Source organism: Saccopteryx leptura, chromosome 10 (genome assembly GCF_036850995.1).
Source record: "Saccopteryx leptura isolate mSacLep1 chromosome 10, mSacLep1_pri_phased_curated, whole genome shotgun sequence".
Lineage (NCBI taxonomy): Eukaryota > Metazoa > Chordata > Mammalia > Chiroptera > Emballonuridae > Saccopteryx > Saccopteryx leptura.
The window spans coordinates 28,677,522-28,698,740 of record NC_089512.1 but is presented as its reverse complement, the minus strand read 5'-3'; the positions used below and the strand labels follow the sequence as shown (position 1 = coordinate 28,698,740).

Sequence of the window (21,219 nt, the reverse complement as noted above, 5' to 3'; positions counted from 1 at the left end):
TAAGTTTGGCTGCCATTGTTCTTATTAATGCAACAGACTGGCTGCATCAAACCCCATCTTAGTGCTAGGCATATGTTAGCTCTCTATGGGAAAAAGCAAATAGCCTTTATCACAAATTAAAGGCACAGCTATTTTTATGCCGTTTGTTACCAACATAATGATAACATGAGATGGTTATATAATTATTTTATATAGATTTCCTTTTTATAAGTTATTCTCTTAATCTTTCTAACATATATACAATATACATAGATTTATATATACCCCTGATAAATCTTGTTTTAAAGGTAAAACATCAGCTTCTTTCAGCCTACGGTGAATATCAAAGGCTGTCCGTATTTTACAACTCCACTAGAGAAATGACGGTCAAGTGCATCTTACCAGTATTTTTTTTTTAACATTATATCCTTGGTCTGCAATGAACCCAGATTCATTTTTCATGTTTTACTAACATTTAAATATATATTAATTGTTTATATCATGTCAGTAGGAATGCTAAAAAACAAAAACAAAAAAATCCACAACAATAGCTAATATCTACCATCATATTCAAAGCAGAAACCTTTGCCTAAGAGACAACCCTACTGGTATGATATAAAGGGATATTGCAGAGGTACAATATTCTGTTTTTATTGGATATGAACTAACAGGAAAAATCTTTACTTTGCATTATCATCCTAGGTTATGATTGTCTCTTATTCACGGAAAAGTTGTACTGATTTGTTTATAAACACCCACGATGCATGGTTTTACCTGTTTTCATATATAGGTTCATTACACTTTCCTATTTCCAGCAACACTGCTTCAGGGTGGGAAAAATGGTACTTTGCAAGAAATTATTAATATCTCTTCCACGTCTCTGCTTGGCACTGTTCTGTTGTTCTGAACCTAAAGTCATCTCCGAGCTGGACAGGAGGGGGAGAGTGTGGACCAGGGAGAACTCCACAACACCATGAGGTGTTTGTTTATTTTTTGACTGTTTACTGGCGTGAAATAGTTGTTCGTTCTACCTTTTGCAATTCTTTAAAACCTAGTGGCATAGATTGAGACACAGCACTATTGTTTTACAAGACATCTACTGTATCTACTTTTGTTGGGATTAAATACCCACTAACTGCTGTCATAGCAAGAGGACCAGCACGGGTACTACTATTCACAGTGTTGCTTTTGTTTTTTATCTCTTTTTCTTTTTTGTATGATTTTAATCTACAGGGTAAATTATTATATATACACTGGAACCAGTTAATGCCCTTAGACAATATATAGTTGTTTCATTAAAGCAGAAAAGACAATGCAGAGGGAAACAGGTGCCCAAAAGCACAGTTACAAAGGCTTCAGAAGTTCTCGATACCACTACAAGTTGATGCTGGAGATCACTTCTAAAACAACCAATGTTCAAGAGGAATGCTTCAATTTGGAGAAAAGACCACCCCTCCCCTCCCACCCCCCCAAGCCTCCCTCCTTTGTTTTGAATAATCTTTTCAATTCACTATCAAAAGTCCTGGCTCTTCAGATAGACTTTAAACTATAAATAAACACTGCATAGTTCTCTTTTGTTTGTTTGCTTTTTGTTGTTGTTGTTCTTTGAAAAATTATTGCAGTACAATGACTCCCACGGGGAATTCAGTAAGGAGCAAACAGCACGGGAGTGTGGGCGGTCCGAATGGGCCCCGGGGCCGGCCGCAGGAGCGCTGGCGGAAGCGCGGACGTCTGGAACAGGGTCGCTGCTGGGGCAGTTCGGAGGCTGAAGGGGGAGTTCACGGCCACAGCAGCAGCGGCCGCCGCAGCTGCCAGCGGGTTTGGTAGAATTCGTGGAGCCAATGGCTTTGAAGGTTCTTTCGAAAATACTAATTTTACCTGCAAGGGAAAGAGAAAAAGAAAGAAAGAGTACAAGAACAAAGGACTTGGAGTCTACACTTAGAATCCGAAATGGTGGCAGTTTTGAAAAGACAGCAGTAAACAACTACAAAGATAAATGCCCCAACTGGAAACTGACAATGAAGACAATGGAAAGTGTAGAACATCTGTTCTTGGGAAGAGTTGGAAGATGCCTGGAAATGGCCGACCTGGGGTTTTGAAAAGTCCTTTGGGGCCCTGGCCAGTTGGCTCAGTGGTAGAGCGTCGGCCTGGCGTGCAGAAGTCCCGGGTTCAATTCCCGGCCAGGGCACACAGGAGAAGCGCCCATCTGCTTCTCCACCCCTCCCCCTCTCCTTCCTCTCTGTCTCTCTCTTCCCCTCCCGCAGCCAAGGCTCCACTGGAGCAAAGATGGCCCGGGCGCTGGGGATGGCTCCTTGGCCTCTGCCCCAGGCGCTAGAGTGGCTCTGGTCGCAACAGAGCGACACCCCAGAGGGGCAGAGCATCGCCCCCTGGTGGGCAGAGCGTCACCCCCTGGTGGGCGTGCCGGGTGGATCCCGGTAGGGCGCATGCGGGAGTCTGTCTGACTGTCTCTCCCCATTTCCAGCTTCAGGGAAAAAAAAAAAAGGGAAAAAAAATGTAAAAACAAAAAAAAAAGAAAAGTCCTTTGGAAAAGGACTCAGCAACCTAATTTTATTTTCCTTGATACATTTACTTCCTGAGGAAGGTATTCATTTTGAGAAGAAATAAGCAGTTTTTACTCCACCCTTTAAACACACAATAAGTATCACAGAACAGATATTTTAAAAGAGAGATTCATAAATGCTGTCAGTTACTAATAGACTACCCAGGTGCGTAACTGAGTAGCGTAGAGAGGTATAAGGTACGAATGAAGAAAAATAAAAATAACAAAATTCCACTTTCAAAAAAGAAGTAAAGAAAACTTATCTTCCCAAGTATTTGATATGTTCTGCTTTGTCTGTGCAATGGTAACAACACCCTCTCAAGCCTACTTAAGGCACCAGTTCATTCTCTGATCAGTAGCACCAGTAAGATGGCTGGTCTAGTGAAGAAAATGTTCCCGTTTATGAAAACAGTAACATAATGATAGGGAATTCTGGATGCCAACATTATCACAATTTGACCTATTTAAGAACCATTCACTTGATTGTTGAAGGCTGCATCTATGCTGGTGAGACAGCACTCAAGGTTCTGACTAGTGATGCTGAAACATCAGCTCTGAGCAGAATTCACAGCCTCACATGAAGATAAAATGGCTTCTGTACTAAAGATGAAAAGTGACTTCCTTTGCATAAAAATAGGTGACGCTACTAAATTAATTGGGTCAGCTCATACTTAGGTCTCATTATAGACTGAAGTTTTCCCTTAACTATATTTTCGTGTGTCAGCAGCACATGATCGTGCCAATTATAGTTGACCCTTAAACAACACAGGGGAAAAGGGGTGAGAGGTGCCAGCCTCATCCAGTACTGTTGAAAATCCCCGGGGAACCTTTGACTTGTTACAAAATTTAACTACAGTCGGCCTGACCCTCCACATCCAAAGATTCTCAACCGTGAATTGAAAATTCTATTTTTGAACTGAGAGGTTGGTTGAATCCATGAATGCCAAACCCACAGATATGGAGAGTCAACTCTATTTATTGAAATTCGCATGTAAGTGGAGCTACACAGTTCAAACCGTGTTGTTCAAGGGTCAACTGTATTAAGAAAACAGATTTCAAAATGCACAATTCAGTATGTATTGTATATCAGTTGTTCTGAACTCTTCTCTGTGCCCTGGGTCTCTCTGTTGAAAGCTATGCTCAGTTAACCAGGAAAAAGGAGTATATGCTCATTAATATTAGCCCAAGATGTCAGAAACTTTAGAGATTTCCCTTAAAATCTTACAAACATTGCAGGTCAGGACATCAGTACCAGTATGTTTACTAATCTAAAAGGTACATTTAAAGGAATGGAAAGAGAGCATTTCCCAGGAAGTTTTTCCCAGGTATTCTAGAATGACTTTGGGTGAATAATTAAATAAAATAAGCCATGCCTTTGAGACTGTATTACTCACAAGCCAATATATATATATATTTCTGTATTTTTCTGAAGCTGGAAACGGGGAGAGACAGTCAGACAGACTCCCGCATGCGCCCGACCGGGATCCACCCGGCACGCCCACCAGGGGGCGACGCTCTGCCCCTCTAGGGTGTCGCTCTGCCTTGACCAGAGCCACTCTAGCGCCTGGGGCAGAGGCCAAGCCAAAATATTTTTGAGAGTATCAGTAATACCTATGCTTTGTCTCTTGAAGATACTACAAATGATATACAAAAAACTTGATTTTCACTGATGTTCTTTCCTGAAGGTATCCACTAACATCAAGACCAGGATTTAGGCGATTACTTTTACCTGACTCAAAAGAGTTGGGCTTTTCCTCCGTCCCATGCTCTAGTCTATAATAAACCTGAGCCTAGCTCAAGAAAATAAGATCCTGGGCTGTGGCTAAAGGTGGCAAAACACCCCAACAACTCAGAAAGCCAGTGATTCTATTGGTGACACAGGGGTTGGACTCCCGAATCAATGGTCAGTCATTACTAAGGCATCTCCCATTTATTCCATTTAGTGAATGACCAGAAATCCAAGTTCAGCAGACTGTGGGAAAGCAAAAATGACACTCACCCCCAGTGGATGTGCTGCCTTCTGTAACTTGTTGTAAGGACTGTATTTAGGTTTGGGGGGTTTCCCAGCAGCTCTGTCTTTGTGCCTTCTACTGCTAATGTGCTGTGAAAAGCAATGGATAATGACAGCTTAAAAAAAAATCCGCACAAATATTGCTTTAACCTGGGGAAGAATATTAATTATTTCATGCAGATTTCAGAAAGATAAATATAAAAAAGCATGCACGTTTTGTCCTTGGATTCTGATGCTTTTGAGGGTATAGAAATTTACGCTCTCCATTTGAGTATGTATTTTAACAAGTAGAAGGATCTTTTATTTCCCCAGCCTTTCTCTTTATCATTGCATAGATCTCCTTTTTTTTTAAAGAAGTTTATACAGGAAAGGAATGTCTGAAGGAATTTTATGGGCAAAGAAACAAAGATGCCTAGGAAGGCATGAATTTATCTCCATACCAATATTCATCCTCATATTTGTACAGCCAAGTGTCATCCCCTTACATTCTAAAGATAAATAACTAAGGGACATAGAATCAGCGGAATATTGTACACATGCATATGAAACACAACAGAATTTGAGGTGGGCCTTCAATCGGAAACATAACTGATCTCTTTGTAAGACCGCTCAGAGGAAAAGTAAACACAATAGAATTAGTCATCATTTAAGCAGGTGTTGGCAGGATTTAGAAATACAGTACGACACCAGGTCATAAAGCACATCAAATAAAAGAATAGCAAAGGATAAAGTTAGCATGAAAATACCTAAACAAGTAAAATTGGAACATTTTAATTTGAACTTAAAAAATATCAACATTTTTTTTTTTGAGTGGGAAACCTGGTAGAAAAATGATTTAACATACCTCTCCAGTCACTTTATATAGAAAAATCATGTAAACCTCATATAATTTCTAAAAGGTCTGAGAAACCATTATATTTTAGTATTCCTTCAGCCACTAAATAAAATAAACCTACATAAATAAGGACAGTGGATAGGAGATAGTGGATGGATGAATGGATGGATGGATGATAAAGGGATAGGTGGATAGAAGGAAAAAACCAGAAAGGGAGTAACAGAAGCATAGACATCCTGCTCATGAGGATGTCCCCTATCTGTTCTCATTCCTAGAACAGATGTGACCTACCTGTTTAAGTTGTGTTTCGGAGTTGACGTGCACATCACAGATTTCACAGTGAAATGTTTTGTTTTGCAAGCCTGTATTTCCTTTATTGACTGGTCCTTTGCCTTTCACACCTGCCCTGGGAAAGGCTTTGATAGTCCCGCTTCCATTCCGGGCTTCTAGCATGGTTTTGTGCTTTGTACCTGCCAGGGATATTTAGAAAAAAAAGAGCAGACAAATCTTAGCTGGTATATGCCTTCCAGAAACAATACAGTAATAAAACAGGATGCCTAGTTTAAGTGCAGTTCTTCCGGAGATTGTGGTAGAAGTATGAGAGTGACACGGAAGACTGTAAGGATACGTTCACACCACCTTATACAACATTATGTAATTACTGGTTCTTTTTTATTTTTTTAATAATGTCCCACATTACAAATAAGCACCATCAATATAGTAACTCAACTCGAAAGTCCTGAAATGAAATTAAATGGGTGTGACTTCATTTCATTTCTTCGCGATGCTAATAATACATAAATGAAAGCTGATGAAGAAGAGTGATTTAGCTGCTAAAAGGTATAGTGGAAGGTGATGTGTAACAAATGTAATGGCTTTAAATATGGTGGATCCACAGAAGTGGCACTAATACTCATTTTGTAAACAGACTACAAATAGGCTTTCCTGGCTGTGTGCTTTAGGTTCAAAGAGGAATAGTATCAACATCTTAATGACAACAAAAGAAAAGAAACCTTATTAGGAAAATAAAGCTCACACTGATTGGCTATGTGATTTCAAATACAAATCACTGACCAAGAAGAAGAGAGTGGAATAAGTGGCTAAGTAGATAATACTATAAGAATCTTTTAAATAAACCAGCAACATCTTTGTACTGTCACACAAACTAACGTAACTCAGCATTTGCTTTTTTTTTTTTTTTTTTTAATCACTAAAGTTCATATGGGGGTTTTCTCTCAAAATTTTGCTCACAATTTCTTTTTTTTTTTTTAGAGTTGATAAGAATTTTTTTTTTTACTTAGTCATGTGTTGTTGTTTTTTTGTTTTTGTTTTTTTTTTGTTTTTTTTTTTCATTTTTCTGAAGCTGGAAACAGGGAGAGACAGTCAGACAGACTCCCGCATGTGCCCGACCGGGATCCACCCGGCACGCCCACCAGGGGCGGTGCTCTGCCCCCCAGGGGGCGATGCTCTGCCCATCCTGGGCGTCGCCATATTGCGACCAGAGCCACTCTAGCGCCTGAGGCAGAGGCCACAGAGCCATGCCCAGCACCCAGGCCATCTTTGCTCCAATGGAGCCTTGGCTGCGGGAGGGGAAGAGAGAGACAGAGAGGAAAGTGCGGCGGAGGGGTGGAGAAGCAAATGGGCGCTTCTCCTATGTGCCCTGGCCGGGAATCGAACCAGGGTCCTCCGCACGCTAGGCCGACGCTCTACCGCTGAGCCAACCGGCCAGGGCCACTTAGTCATGTGTTTTTGATATGAAATTTTCACTTGAATCATTTATGTCCTTTTTGCCACTCTGGCTTTTTAAATCCTTTTTTAGTGATTTCTCCTTCCTGATTGTATTTATTAAATTGTTATCAGTTCTGCAAGCGCACAAAAAAAGATTCCTAACTTATAATTCTGGGGCCAGACTCCCAGAACCATTGAATATTAATAAGGAAACATGTTGAGGACACCCTAGGTCAGCGCTGAACCCAGTCTTAAATAAGAGGCAAGGAATACATGGAACAGATGTATAGCCACGTTTCCATTTTCCAAAATGATTACAACTTTACAAAGCTTCATATAAAATATGTATATTATTACAACTTAGATTCCCCACTTTGAATTTCAGAGAGCCATGGAAATGTTCCTATCTCAACATATAAAAAAAAAAGAAAAAATGTCAACATCTAGCAAGAAGACTAGAGAAACCGAAATGTGGAGCCACAGGTCTGCACCATGGTGGCTGCGGGACCTCACCCACCTCCCGTGCAGCACAGTTTTTCTACTTTTTATGAAGATAGTCTGAGAGTCAGGCAAAAGAGTGTTCATCTAGGGAGCAAGACATAATTAATATATACATTGTGTGCGTGTGTATGCATAGATGGTTGCTGGTTATTCAACCTTCTTTATCCAAACAGGTGATGTTATCAGAATGTTTCTTTTTCATGCAGCTTCTTCAGTCAAACTGCGATGCACTCCTGGGCTGCTTTGACATGTGAATGACTAAACCAGTAAAAGGAGCCAGTAGGAAACTAACTCTCATCCTGACTTTCCTGATTCCCTTGTGATAGGAGTCAGCGAGTGGTGGGTGAAAACTGCGTGGATCAGAAGAGAGTTTTAACCTATTCAACAAAATTTAAGTAATGTATCTTTATCTTGCCAGAGAAGAGAAGAAAGCCAGATGCAGGTGGCTTGGCTCGGGACAGAGTGTTGGGTGAGTTAGGGAGATGAGAGGAAATTCAAAGGCTTTGGCCCCAATAGTGGGGGATTAGAAACAGTCGGTGGAGGTCCAGAAAAGAAAATTTTCCTCATGAAATTTTGGCAAGTTAAGTCCCACCTATGTCACGTCCCTAGAGGAAGAGGAGAAATGGAATATAACCGTATTTTTCACTCCATAAGATGCACCTGGGCCCTGGCCAGTTGGCTCAGCGGTAGAGCATCAGCCTGGCGTGCGGGGGACCCGGGTTCGGGTAGCTGTGAGGGTAGCTGAATTGCCTCCAAGCAGAGCTAAAATTAAGGAAAACTGTCCTCTTAATTTTAAAGCATTTACATTTTTAAGAGTTTGAATGTATGTTAATATATATAAAAATAGTGATTACGACCCTGGCCGGTTGGCTCAGTGGTAGAGCGATGGCCTGGCGTGCAGGAGTCCCAGGTTTGATTCCCAGCCAGGGCACACAGAAGCGCCCATCTGCTTCTCCACCCCTCCCCCTCTCCTTCCTCTCTGTCTCTCTCTTCCCCTCCCGCAGCCAAGGCTCCATTGGAGCAAAGTTGGCCCAGGCGCTGAGGATGGCTCTGTGGCCTCTGCCTCAGGCACTAGAATGGCTCTGGTTGCAACAGAGCGACGCCCCGATGGGCACAGCATTGCCCCCTGGTGGGCATGCCGGGTGGATCCCGGTTGGGTGCATGTAAGAGTCTGTCTGACTGCCTCCCCGTTTCCAACTTCAGAAAAATACAAAAATAAATTGGGATTACTAGGAGAACTCATGCCCATTTTACTTCTGAACCATTGCGTGTATTGCACTCCACTGTTTACCGGCTCACAGCTGCCCTATGCGTTCGGTGCATTTATTATTCCCATTCTAGAAAAAAGGATTTGTGACTTAGAAAGGTTAAATTGTTTGCCTGGCTCACAAAGCAAGCACTACTTAAAGTTCCTGGCAGGTAGAAAGTGGATTTCTGAGTCCCTCCAGCTATGGGGACTCAGCTAGAAATCCACTCAGATGATCTGAGCCAGCTCAAGTCCAGTTACACACACTCTCTTAGCACCTTTAATTTTCTCCTTTGTTAACGCAGTCTTTTCTAAACTTGAATTTTAATTTCTTTCAAATCCTCATCCCCCAGCTGTTTTTTTTTTTCTTTTTTCTTGCAATGCTCTATTCTGCTCAGCTCAGTACCATGAAACAAGATGCTGAAAGGGATGTGGCTCTGTGATGGCCAGTTTGATCAGCTCTCTGATTACTCTGGTTCAACTCTGTAAACATCTTGCGTGACTTGTGCCTGCCTCTGTGATTGCACAGCAGGTTGGCTGCGAGTCTGCTTCTGTATTTTATTTCTCGTCCCTCAGAGGACGGCATCTGCAAGAAGCTAAATGGGCTATTTTCTTCCTATCACTTTTAAAAGGCTGACACTGGCTATGACCTTCACTGGAAACTTCATGATTGCTGAAATGTGAAACCACACTCCAGCCCGTTTCAATTCAGTAAGTTGTAATGCTCCAATAAATACTATCGTTGTTTGCTTTTTTTGTTGTTGCTGTTTGTTTTTGGTGACCCTGGGTCAAGATATTTATTTATCTTATATCTGCAAAAATCAAAGTCATACATGGAAGGAGGTGAAATGAGCTGAGGCTTCCTTTTTATTCCCTATCATCTTTACAATGCCCCCTTTTCAGATGACTCTCAAATTAGGTACAAAGGAAAGGCAGATGAGTAAGAAAACTGACAAATGACTTTTAAAAATTAAATCATTCATGGGGTCATCAGAAAAATTGAGGACCTGGCCAGTGGCTCAGTGGCTACAGCATCGGCCCAGCTTATGGATGTCCCATGTTCGATTTCTGGTCAGGGCACACAGGAGAAGTAACCATCTGCTTCTTTCCCACTCCCTCTCCCCCTTCTCTCCTTACCCTCCTGCAGCCAGTGGCTTGATTGGTTACAGCATGGCCCTGGCACTGAGGATAGCTCTATTAAAGTACATAAGCCTCAGGCACTAAAAATAGCTCAGTACTTGAGCACTGGCCCCAGATGAGTTGCCAGGTAGATCCTGGTCAAGGTTCATGGGAAGTCTGCCTCACTATCTCCTCCTCTCACCTAGGGACCAATGCTCTGCCCATATGGGGCCCTTGCTCTGTTGCAACCAGAACCAGTTTTTAGTGCCTGAGGAGCCATCCTCAGCACCTGGGGACAACTTGCTCCAGTTGAGCCATGGCTGCAGGAGGGAAGAAGAAGAAAGAAGAAGAAGAAAGAAGAAAGAAGAAAGAAGAAAAGAAGAAGAAGAAGAAGAAGAAGAAGAAGAAGAAGAAGAAGAAAGAATAATAATAATAATAATAATAATAATAATAATAATAAGGGGGGGAGACAGACACACACACACACAGAGAAAAAGAGAGATGTGAGAGGGGAAAGAGTGAAGAGGCAGATGGGCACTTCTCCTGTATGCCCTGACCAGAGATCAAACCTTGGACATGCACACATTGAGCCGGTGCTCTACCACTGAACCAACCAACCAGGGCCTAAAAAATATAAAAAAAAAAAATTTAAATTGAGGAAAAAAATTAAAAATGAGAAAAACATTTTAAGGAGAATTATATCAAAATATTAATAGTGGTTATCATGTTCCAGTCTTTTATTTTCTCTTTGTATATGTCTATTTTCAAAAGTATGAATAACATAGTTAATGGGACTTTGTATAGAATTTCCCATGGAATTATATATACTTTCAGAAATGCACATGATTTTTAATGATAACATAGGCTTACAATATGTGGATGTGATATATTTAACCACTAATCTTAGACATTTATATTGCTTCTGTTTTCCCTATATAATTAGGTTGTAATGAACATCCTACTCGTTAAATCTTTTATCCAATATTTGGTTGTTTTCTTAGAATAGATATTCATCAGGGATATTATAGGAGCAAAGAATATGACTATTTTTAAGTCCTGTTTCAAGCTGCCAAGCAACTTTCTAAACATTACAAAGGACGTTTCAGAGGGATTCATTTTATAGAAACATGTATCTTGGTATAGTTTGCAAAATTTGCTCCTGTATAAAATAAATTTCAGTACCTTTCAATCAATTTCCAGAATGACCATGAAATGAGATTTTTAGAGTTAGACTAGACCAGCAATTTTGAAACTTTTTTATAATTTCATGGCACACATGAACTAATTACTAAAATTCTGTGGCACACCAAAAAAATATATTTTGGTAGTCTGACACACACACACACACACACACACACACACACACACACACACATACACACACACACACGCGTGCGTGCGCACACACACACACACGGTATAATTTTGATTCATTTACACCAAATGGCTACTTTTGTGTTAGCCGTTGTTTTCACTTTTTAAATTTGACTATCTAAGGGAAAAGAGGTCAGTGCCCCTCACTAAATAGTCAGGTATTGAATGTTTTAAAAATTCTGTGGCATACCAGTTGAAAAGTGCTGGACTAGACCCTTAACAAACCCATGCAACTGCCAGTGATAATTTAGTTACCTTCTCATCGACAAATTCAGATGATTCAGCTTAGAGATAAATGGGTCAGTCTCCATACAAAGAGCAAATGCAAAGGTGTTTTTTTGATGTGTTTATTTATGACATTTAGTATAATGACATTATATTCCAACTCCTATGTCCTAAGAAAGAAAAGTGCTCTTGAATCTCTACACCTGAACTGTATAATTGGCATCAAAAGCCTCCACATTCTGTTTCTTTTTATCTTCTAAATGTCAAATTAGAGTTTTGTTACCCTAACCTCCTGTAATAATATGCATTTTCCTTGTTAATAATGATTGCATGTTGTCTTAGCAATGAAAAGTCTGGTTTACTTTCTTAACATATCAACAAACATTAAGCACCCAGAATGATATCCATGGTATCAGGTAATCAAGTAGTGTCCTGAATGAGTTTCCTGGTTCATCAGTAATGTTTTGAAGTCCAAGTTGCTGAGGTGAAAGAAGAGAGAAGGGAAACAAGAAATCTAAAACAGAAAAAAGGTAGAACTTCACTTTCAGCATCCGATGAAGAGCCCTGGAGTTGGGATGGAATGGGATGGGATGGGAGACAAGCCACATGTAGGACTACCAGTGGGGATAGACTTGGTGAACAATGAAGCCCCAGAGACCCAGCCAGCTCAGGGACCCAGGGGGCAGAGCACGGGCTAGGTCTGATGGGAAGGTAAACGCAGGGATCCTCACGGCAGCAACCGTCAAGATCCCAGCATGTGAAGAGAAATGTTAGGCATTCAGAAACCCTCTTTTGTCTATAATCACTGACTACAGAACACCGAGGCTTTCCCCTGTGTCCTTAGACATGCATTTAACACACTTTATGGGCACAGGTGTTATCTCCTTAAAGCAATACTCTGAAGAACATGAAAAAATGCCACATTGCTTTTCTATCCATTACACAAGAGGGCCAAGAAAAAAGGTCTTCACACAATCAACACTAAACAGTCAATCCCTGGACAGACGAGACACGTTTTCATAGTAAGACAGATATGAGGTTGTAATAGTTATGTATAAAAGCAGTGCCTTTGTTTACCTTTTGTCTAAACTGGTTTTATCTCTAATTTTTAAAATTATTTTTGATGAAAAGTAAAATATACTCTTAGTGGAAAGTCAAAGACCATCTAAAGTGAAAAGCAAAGGCCTGTCTACCTCTAACTATCAGGTGTGCTGCATGCCCTTGGGTGTAACACATTTTCAGATATACACTTCCGGAAATGTTCTAAGCATCAATGACTTTATATTAGGTAGGAGTAGGAAAAATAATACAGGTCGAACATTCCACTTGGTCTGTATATGAAACTACTTTCAACAGGAACAGGGACACAAAAGGACAGACACATCAGGACCATTCATGTGGCCTAACCAGGAGGTGGCACAGTGAATAGAGCATCAGACTGGGATAAGAAGGACCCAGGTTCGAGACCCTTAGGTCGCCAGCTTGAGCACAGCTCATCTGGTTTGAGCAAAGCTCACCAGCTTGGACCCAAGGTCACTGGCTTGAGCAAGGGGTTACTCGGTCTGTTTAAAGCCTGAGGTCAAGGCACATATAAGAAAGCAATCAATGAACAACTAAGGTGTTGCAATGAAAAACTGATGATTGATGCTTCTCATCTCTCTCCATTCCTGTCTGTCTGCCCCAGGCTATCCCTCTCTCTCTGTCTCTGTAAAAAAAAAAAAAAAAAAAAAACAACAACAACAAAAAAACCCGTTCATCTGGATACAACTCTGAAGGTACTCCTTTTGGTTCTTAATCAGCGAGATGTCACCAAATGTGAAATAACTAAACCTCAAATACTTACAGGTATGCAAAAATTCTTTTTATTAGGCAATACACTGCATATCATAATTCCCCAAATGTATCATTTGTGAATTATAGCTGTCTGAGGTGTGGTAATGAAAATGTTCCGTATCTGTACAGTCACTATGGTGGCCATTTGTCATATGTGGCTCTTGAACACATGAAATGAGGCCTCTGTGCTGTGCAAGTGAATTTGTAATTAATTTAAATTCAAATAGCTACCGGGGCTGGTGGTTACCATAGCAAGTAGTACGACTCGAGTATTCAAATATGCTCTACATGGGCATGTCGAACAGGAATGAGGTACAAAGCTGAATCGTTCTCTTTAATCATTTGTAGAAAGTTTAAAGAAGGCATAATAGTAGAACTGTGATGGGAGAATTTTTATCTTTATTTTCTTTTTTTTTTTTAATTTTTAATTTTTTTTCTTTCTGAAGCTGGAAACAGGGAGAGACAGTCAGACAGACTCCCGCATGCGCCCGACCGGGATCCACCCGGCACGCCCACCAGGGGCGACACTCTGCTCACCATGGGGGTGTCGCTCTGCCGTGACCAGAGCCACTCTAGCGCCTGGGGCAGAGGCCAAGGAGCCATCCCCAGCGCCCAGGCCATCTTTGCTCCAATGGAGCCTTGGCTGCAGGAGGGGAAGAGAGAGACAGAGAGGAAGGAGGGGGTGGGGGGTGGAGAAGCAAATGGGCGCTTCTCCTATGTGCCCCGGCCGGGAATCGAACCCGGGTCCCCTGCACGCCAGGCCGACGCTCTACCGCTGAGCCAACCGGCCAGGGCTATTTATTTTCAATCAAACCAAAGTCTTACCATTATCAAAGAAGATGCTGAGTAGGACTAGCTCATCCTCTTTGGGCCTTAATGATAACAGGGACATGAACATTGGCCATGGCTTGCTTGCTTCAATGAGGTTTTCCCTTGAAGGATAACAACAGATCTCCTGATGGAACAAGTCTTTATGGATTTTATTCCTGAATTCAGAGGCACAAACTAGATACGGGGCTCTTGAAGACCTGGTTTTGCTCACATTTTTATTCTCAGTGCCTAACACATTGAAGGTGATGAGTGAAGACAGCTTTAGTATTAGATACAGCTAGTGCTCGACTTACAACCATGACAGACTAGTCATAACATGATTTGGTCGTAAGTTGAGTAGACTATATGTACAGTACTGTGAAATGATGTTATAAAAATCTTTAAGTCATATTTTATCACAATTTTCTTTCATTATTGTTATATATCATAATTTTCTTTGTTCATTTTATGCCATTTGTATCATCTCTATACAATTTTGTTTCTTATTTTTACATTCATCAGGTTTAAGTAAAACACTGCATTACCAGTACAACTGGTTTAATATTTGCAAAGACAATTTTCTCTTGGTAGACATCTTGGGAGGGGTTTGATGAAAAATATCCAAGACACAAAACACAAATTGCTGTACTGAGTCTGGGATAACAGTGAAATGGTGCACGCAGTGATGGTAGTGCTGCCGGAAGCTGGTCCACACTGTCGTATGCCCAGCTGGGCAACGCTTGTGCTGCCAGACGCGTAGCAGTCGTGGCTAGCGACTGTGGTCGTAAAGTCGAATGGTCATAAGTTGCATGGGTCATAAGTCGATCAATATTTGTATTAATAACGTTCAGCAAACAGTTGTAAAGAGAGTCGTGAGTTCAGACTCTGGAATGGTATAATAAACCTTTAGCTGTGTGGTTTAGATTTCTGTGTGTCTCAAAATGCTCAGCTATAAGAAAGGAAATTATATGCTCTTTTAAAATGTCTTAAATGCATTTATTGTTTTAAAGATTACTTTTGGCACTTTATGTGCTCAATACATTTTAGCCAGTCTTCTCTTTCTCTTTACACTGTTGTTTTGTTTGGGCAAAAATTTAGAAATATCGAAGCATTTTAAAATTTAGTAAAACCCATCCTTAAACAACTATATTTTATGAATATTAAAACTTAGTGAGGGATGAAATAAACTGTGTCTAGGAACAGAAGAGCTGGAAGAAGCTTACTAGAAATTGTCAAATGATACCACTTCAAGCCATCACCAGAAAAATCTGCCTAATATATTATAGTAATAAGTGTTAATTATAAAACATTTTAAAGTTTTTTCTTTCAATTATATTGAAAAAAATCATCAAAATTAGCTAAGCAAAGCATTACCTAGTAGGATGTTTGGGGAAATTTTTAAAAAGACAAAACATTTTGGGTAGTATCTGTGTCTATAATATACAATAAAAGGGGAGTTCCAGATTTCTTGAAAAGAGTATTTATTTCTACCTAAGGAGTTTTAAGCATCCTTAGAGTATTTTGTGAACCCAGCTAGTAAGCTCAGAAGAGCTATGCTCTTCCCAAATAAAAAAAACAACAACAAAAACAAAACAAAACAAAACAAAGTGGGAATGGTTCTATTCAAATTCTGTATTCGAATGTTATGGAACATAAGCCAATTAGCATCAACTTTGAATGGCTACACATTTGTGAAAAAGGAAGAGAAAGAAAACAAGGTAACACAATTGATCCCTGAATAATGCAATCAGCAGCTGTGGTTTTATCAATAATTATGCCATTATATTTGATCCTTAAAAAGTGCCATATGGCTTCTTAACTCAGAGAGAGAGAAAGAGAGATGGAAAGAGAGAGACTACATGGACTCAAAGAGGACAATTAACTTGCCCAGGTTCACATTGAAAAGCTATTGCAGATCTGTGATAAAAACTAAGTCTGACCACTTCTAGCCCATTCTAGTACATTCTACTAGACAGTGCCACAAGCAATGTTTGATGAAAGTTATACTCCCAAAATGTGTTTATGATTAAGAATGCATTTTTCTAAGATTAAAAGAAAAACACACTTTGAAAGGTCATTGGCATCCCATGAGCAGACCATAAATGCACAATTCCACTCAGTGCTGCAGGCCTTATTTATGCATGCAATATGCTTTTAAAGGAAAAACAAACAAATGAAAAACACTTCCATTTATAATATGGATGCAAGGAACACATCTCCCCATCCTGCATCTTGGTTGCTTTTGATCAGAATTGGCTTTCCCACCTGGTTCCCTGAAAAACACCATCCAATCTTAGTAATGCTTTCATATTTTGAAGGCATAGGCATGAGAGTAGGAGGCAGTGGACTATCATTCATATCAAACTGTTTATTCAGATAATTCTTGGGAGTATAATTTTACTTGTGTATCTTTTCCAGGGAAGTTTCTGTATATATTTCAGCTTGCAACTGTATACTATAAAATATTCTCATAATTCCCTTTCTCATTCACGTTGGTTCAAATGGATTAGAAAAGGTAATCTGCTTTCCACTAGCATGGTGAGCTGGCAGCTCGAAATAATGTCAGTAATAGACTACTTCCCCCCAAATATTTTGTTGGCCTATATTCTAAATCATTGATGTGGTTACTGTGAAGCTTTCATACATTAAATGATCACATTTTATTACTAATCCTATAGTAAATATCATATGATACATTGAAATTAATTGGAAGAACTCTCCATTATACAGTCAGCCCCAGACACATAGGAAGTCATCTATAAACTTTTGTTTCATTAGTAAGTTGTAATAGTTTGAAATCCTGTGAGATCCCAAATGCTTAAGTTGATGCAATCAACCTGTGTGGTACTATATATATTTGTTATGAAAACAATGACCTCTAAGTAAACAATGATAGCCAAGTGATTATGAAGAGGAAGAAACAATATTTGAGTTAATTCAGTTCCGTCAGTGTGTGTGGCCACTTGAAGTGGTAAAACCACTGAGCAGTGTCCACGTTTTCATTGAGCTTCAGTTGCCCACACTGATAACCGCTTCAGTGAAGCTCCCTGCAATGGATGCCTTTCTTCCCTCGTTCCCTTTTCCACTCCCCTAACCCGTTTCCTTCACCTCTTCTGAAAACTATCTGCTCTCAAATCCGAGGTTGCTTCTGACGAAACACAAACTAAAACACACCACAGCAATCCCAGGATAAATCCTGCCACTCCTGCTTCTGTTCCTCCCGGGAGAGTGGCACACACAGAGCCCCTCTCCTTCCCACTCACCCAGTGGGTTTCCCACATCAGACCCTATAGGAAAGACGCAGGACACCAGCGGGCAAGTGGCACTTGTCCGGCACTTGGCAGAAGGACAGCATTCGCCTTTGCTTTGCAGTGGTCCCCAACCCCCGGACCGCGGACCGGTACCGGTCTGTGGGCCATTTGGTACTGGTCTCCAGAGAAAGAATAAATAACTTACATTATTTCCGTTTTATTTATATTTAAGTCTGAACGATGTTTTATTTTTTTAAAAATGACCAGATTTCCTCTGTTACATTCGTCTAAGACTCACTCTTGACACTTGTCTCGGTCACGTGATACATTTATCCATCCCACCCTAAAAGCCGGTCCGTGAAAATATTTTCTGACATTAAACTGGTCCATGGCCCAAAAAAGGTTGGGGACCACTGATGTAGAGGGAGTCCCAGACCAGACGAGCCTCCCAACACTACTGAAGGTACAAACAACACAGCTGAATCTGGAGCTCAAAACTGGTGCCCAGATTGTGTCGTCCAAGAGCACCTAACGGTACGCCCTTCCCTCTTCCCTGGCCGCCGCCAGATCTGGCACAGCTGGCTCATCCAAGTCTAGGGTGACGCCTAAAATGAGCATTTTTAGGCCTGGACCCTGAAGCAGGTCCCTGACATGGAAAGGGGAACATAGGGGGACGGAACTCGTGCAGAGCAGGGAGGGAAGGGAAGCGCCTGCAGTCCCTTGCTTAGGCTGAAGGTTCAGAGCACACGCCTCATAGACAGATTCGAGTAAGGGTGACACCCACACTCACCACCTTAAATTTCCAGATGAGACAGTTTTAATACTTCTCAGCTATGACGGCACAACATTTGTGAGAGTTTTTGCTTTTATTTTCTCCCCTAACGCTGTACCTTACAAATCTTGGATATGTAATAAATAAGAACCCCTGGATATAGAAAATATATTTGAAATATAAATTTACTTAAAATAGAAATTTAACATATATTTAATATATTTTAAAATATCTTAAATACGTAACTATAAATATTTAATTATATATTTATATAAAATTAATGTAAATATTAAAAAATATATTTAAAATATATTTAGAAAAAATGTTAATACATTTATGTATTATATGAACATAGTTAATATTCATATAAAGTATATGAATATATACACACATATATTTAAAGCACCATGAGTGAAAGTTTTTAAAGCTCAGAGAGTAATTCTGACACACAAAGTAGAAATGAAGAGAATGTAATTGTAATATGAAAAATGTTGAGATGTGATATAATCAAGTCAGTGATTCCTCTTTCCTTCTTTATCAGATATTTCTGATAAGAATTCAGAAAGGATATCCAAGTTCTTCGTAAATTAACTCCAGCCTCAAAGAATATGGTTTGTGTCCCTCAACTCATGAATATTTCTCTGTTACTATGCAAATGATCAAGAATTCTTGAGAAATATATGGTCTTCCAAAGACATCTATGCTCTCCCAATTATCTTGCATCCAGAAGAATGTGTTTGTATGAATAAATCCGCGGCACATCTGCATGGTATAGATTCTGACTAGTGGACAGATGCTCTTCTGAGTTTCTTGGCCCCTGAGCTCATGAACTCTGCCTGAGTACAGCTTATGTTATACGCAGGAGAAAGGGACGTGTGAAGGAATTGTTTTCCATCTGCAATTACTCCCTTAGAGTCTTGAAGTCAATACTAGCATATTACCAGTGCAGCACAGTCACTGGTCAATGACTCAGTTAACATACAGCTGCTGTACTAACTCAGGGTATAATTCACAAATGATTCATTTTTTACTGTAATTACTGACAGAGTCCTGGCAGTGAACCCAGTCTTTTAGGGAAAAGTTGAACTTGGGCAAAAAGGCTGGCTAGGCAAGCCATAACTAACTGGCTAACTAAACGAATAAATAAATAAACACATGATTATTTATATCTAGAGAGATAGCTATACCCTATATATATACATCTTGACAGATAAATATAGATACAGATATATAATATATTTATATAGATATAGAACAGGTGGATGAAATAAAAATATATTAAGAAAAAATATATTAAGAAAGAATTTTTATCTTGATTTACCAGTATTTTCTGTTATGATAGATTAGAGTTTATAGTTTACGTCATCAAGAACTGGGTTTGAATGATGGCTCAATTACTTACATTGTCACATGCCTTTTCTGAGCCTCAAATAAGATAATTAGTATCTTCAGGTTGTGAGAAAGAGTGAATAAAATATTACATGTAAAAGTCATGCCTCAATAGCTGCCCATAGTAGGCCCTTTCTTAAATTTAATTGCCTAGGTCATATAGACTTAGCCCAAACAACATTATTTGTCATAAAATTATAATAGCCAAAAGTATAAGGAGTTAAGGAACCAAATTTTGCAACCATGTTATTGGTACAACTTTAGAAAACTTCATTTAGATGCGAATGCGTGGAAGCACTTAGTAATCTAGAAATCAAATAAATGGAGAACTTATATTTTAGAATTATACTTTACTTTATCCCCTAATGTTTAATAACACGCACACACACACACACACACACACACACACACAGACGCACACACGCGCACACACCCCAAACACATAAACAACGCAGCCCAGGGTCCCTGGAAACTCTTCCATGACCCCATGTAGATGGTACTTTGTGTGTCATTTTTATTTTTTAATGGTTAATGAATTGCATGTAATAATTGCCCGTTTTCTGGCACCTCTTTGTCCCCTGCTGCAAAAGATCTAATCTATTCAGAGGAAGATAATTGCCGAGCTGTTGAGACAGGAAAGAAATTGCTGCATCTCACCACTGTTGTGGGCCTCCAGCTGTGAGGCGGAGTTGACAGCAACCTTGCATAGCGAACAGTAAAGAAGCCGTTTTGCCTTTTCTTCTTCGGTCTCCGTAGAAGGACATGAGCTATTGCCAGTGGCTGTGGTAGGGCTTTTTTCCACTTTAGAGGTGATCTCAGTTGTCATAACACTGCTTTTGCGAATTTCCACAGTTGTCGTTGTAGATATTGCTGGTGTCCCTGGAGTACTGTCTGCATTCAAAATAGCATAAAAAAAAGAGGGAAAAACAGTGGTGTGTTATCTTTTTCTATTTGGAAATATATCACTAATATTACATTCTGCTAATAACGATAAGAGCAGCTAGCAATTGCTGCCTGTCAACTATAAGTCAGTCATTGCATGAGGAATTTTACATAGATGACCATATGGAGTTTCGTATATTGATATTAAACATTCAGACAATTCTTGAATATATACAAATACATTTTACATTATTTTCCTATGGAGTCAATAAATATACCCACAACTTTCTGTTGTTAACATATGACCTTGGTATAATAATCTTTACAATGTATTATACCTTGTATACAGATATGTTTATGCAGATGACTTTTTAAAAAACAGGATAAATCTTTTTAATATATTTTTATTTTTACATTTATTTTTACAAAAATAGAGACTATTTTCCTTTTTTGTTCATGCCTTTAATTAAAAAGTAAGTACTGATCCTTTTGTACATGCTTATACAAAAGAAAAAAAAATGGAACCTTGATGATATATTGCTTTGTCCAGATCAACAGTTTAGAAAACCATCCTTTTATTTACAAAGTGTATATTCAACACGAAGTACTAAGGTCATTAATATACAAAATCAGAGGATTCTAGTATGGCGTATTTAGTAAATGCATATTCTGTACCAGGCTGTGTTTGGGGAATGTGTGACATA

The 21,219-nt window shown here is 39.6% G+C and overlaps 1 protein-coding gene across 3 annotated transcripts in view; it reads right to left on the bottom strand.

Moving 5' to 3' along the window:
- Nucleotides 1-1,455: 1,455 nt before the first annotated feature.
- The window catches only part of ZNF385D (zinc finger protein 385D), a 911,235-nt gene continuing 891,471 nt past the window's right edge, over nucleotides 1,456-21,219 (bottom strand). For all 3 annotated transcript variants that reach the window (XM_066351542.1, XM_066351544.1, XM_066351543.1), the window contains 4 exons: nucleotides 20,291-20,524; nucleotides 5,677-5,855; nucleotides 4,539-4,640; nucleotides 1,456-1,857 (listed from right to left, as the gene is read on the bottom strand). In XM_066351542.1, coding sequence (XP_066207639.1) covers nucleotides 1,624-1,857; nucleotides 4,539-4,640; nucleotides 5,677-5,855; nucleotides 20,291-20,524 — 749 coding nt within the window. In that variant the 3' untranslated portion in view covers nucleotides 1,456-1,623. The remainder of the gene's footprint in view (nucleotides 1,858-4,538; nucleotides 4,641-5,676; nucleotides 5,856-20,290; nucleotides 20,525-21,219) is intronic.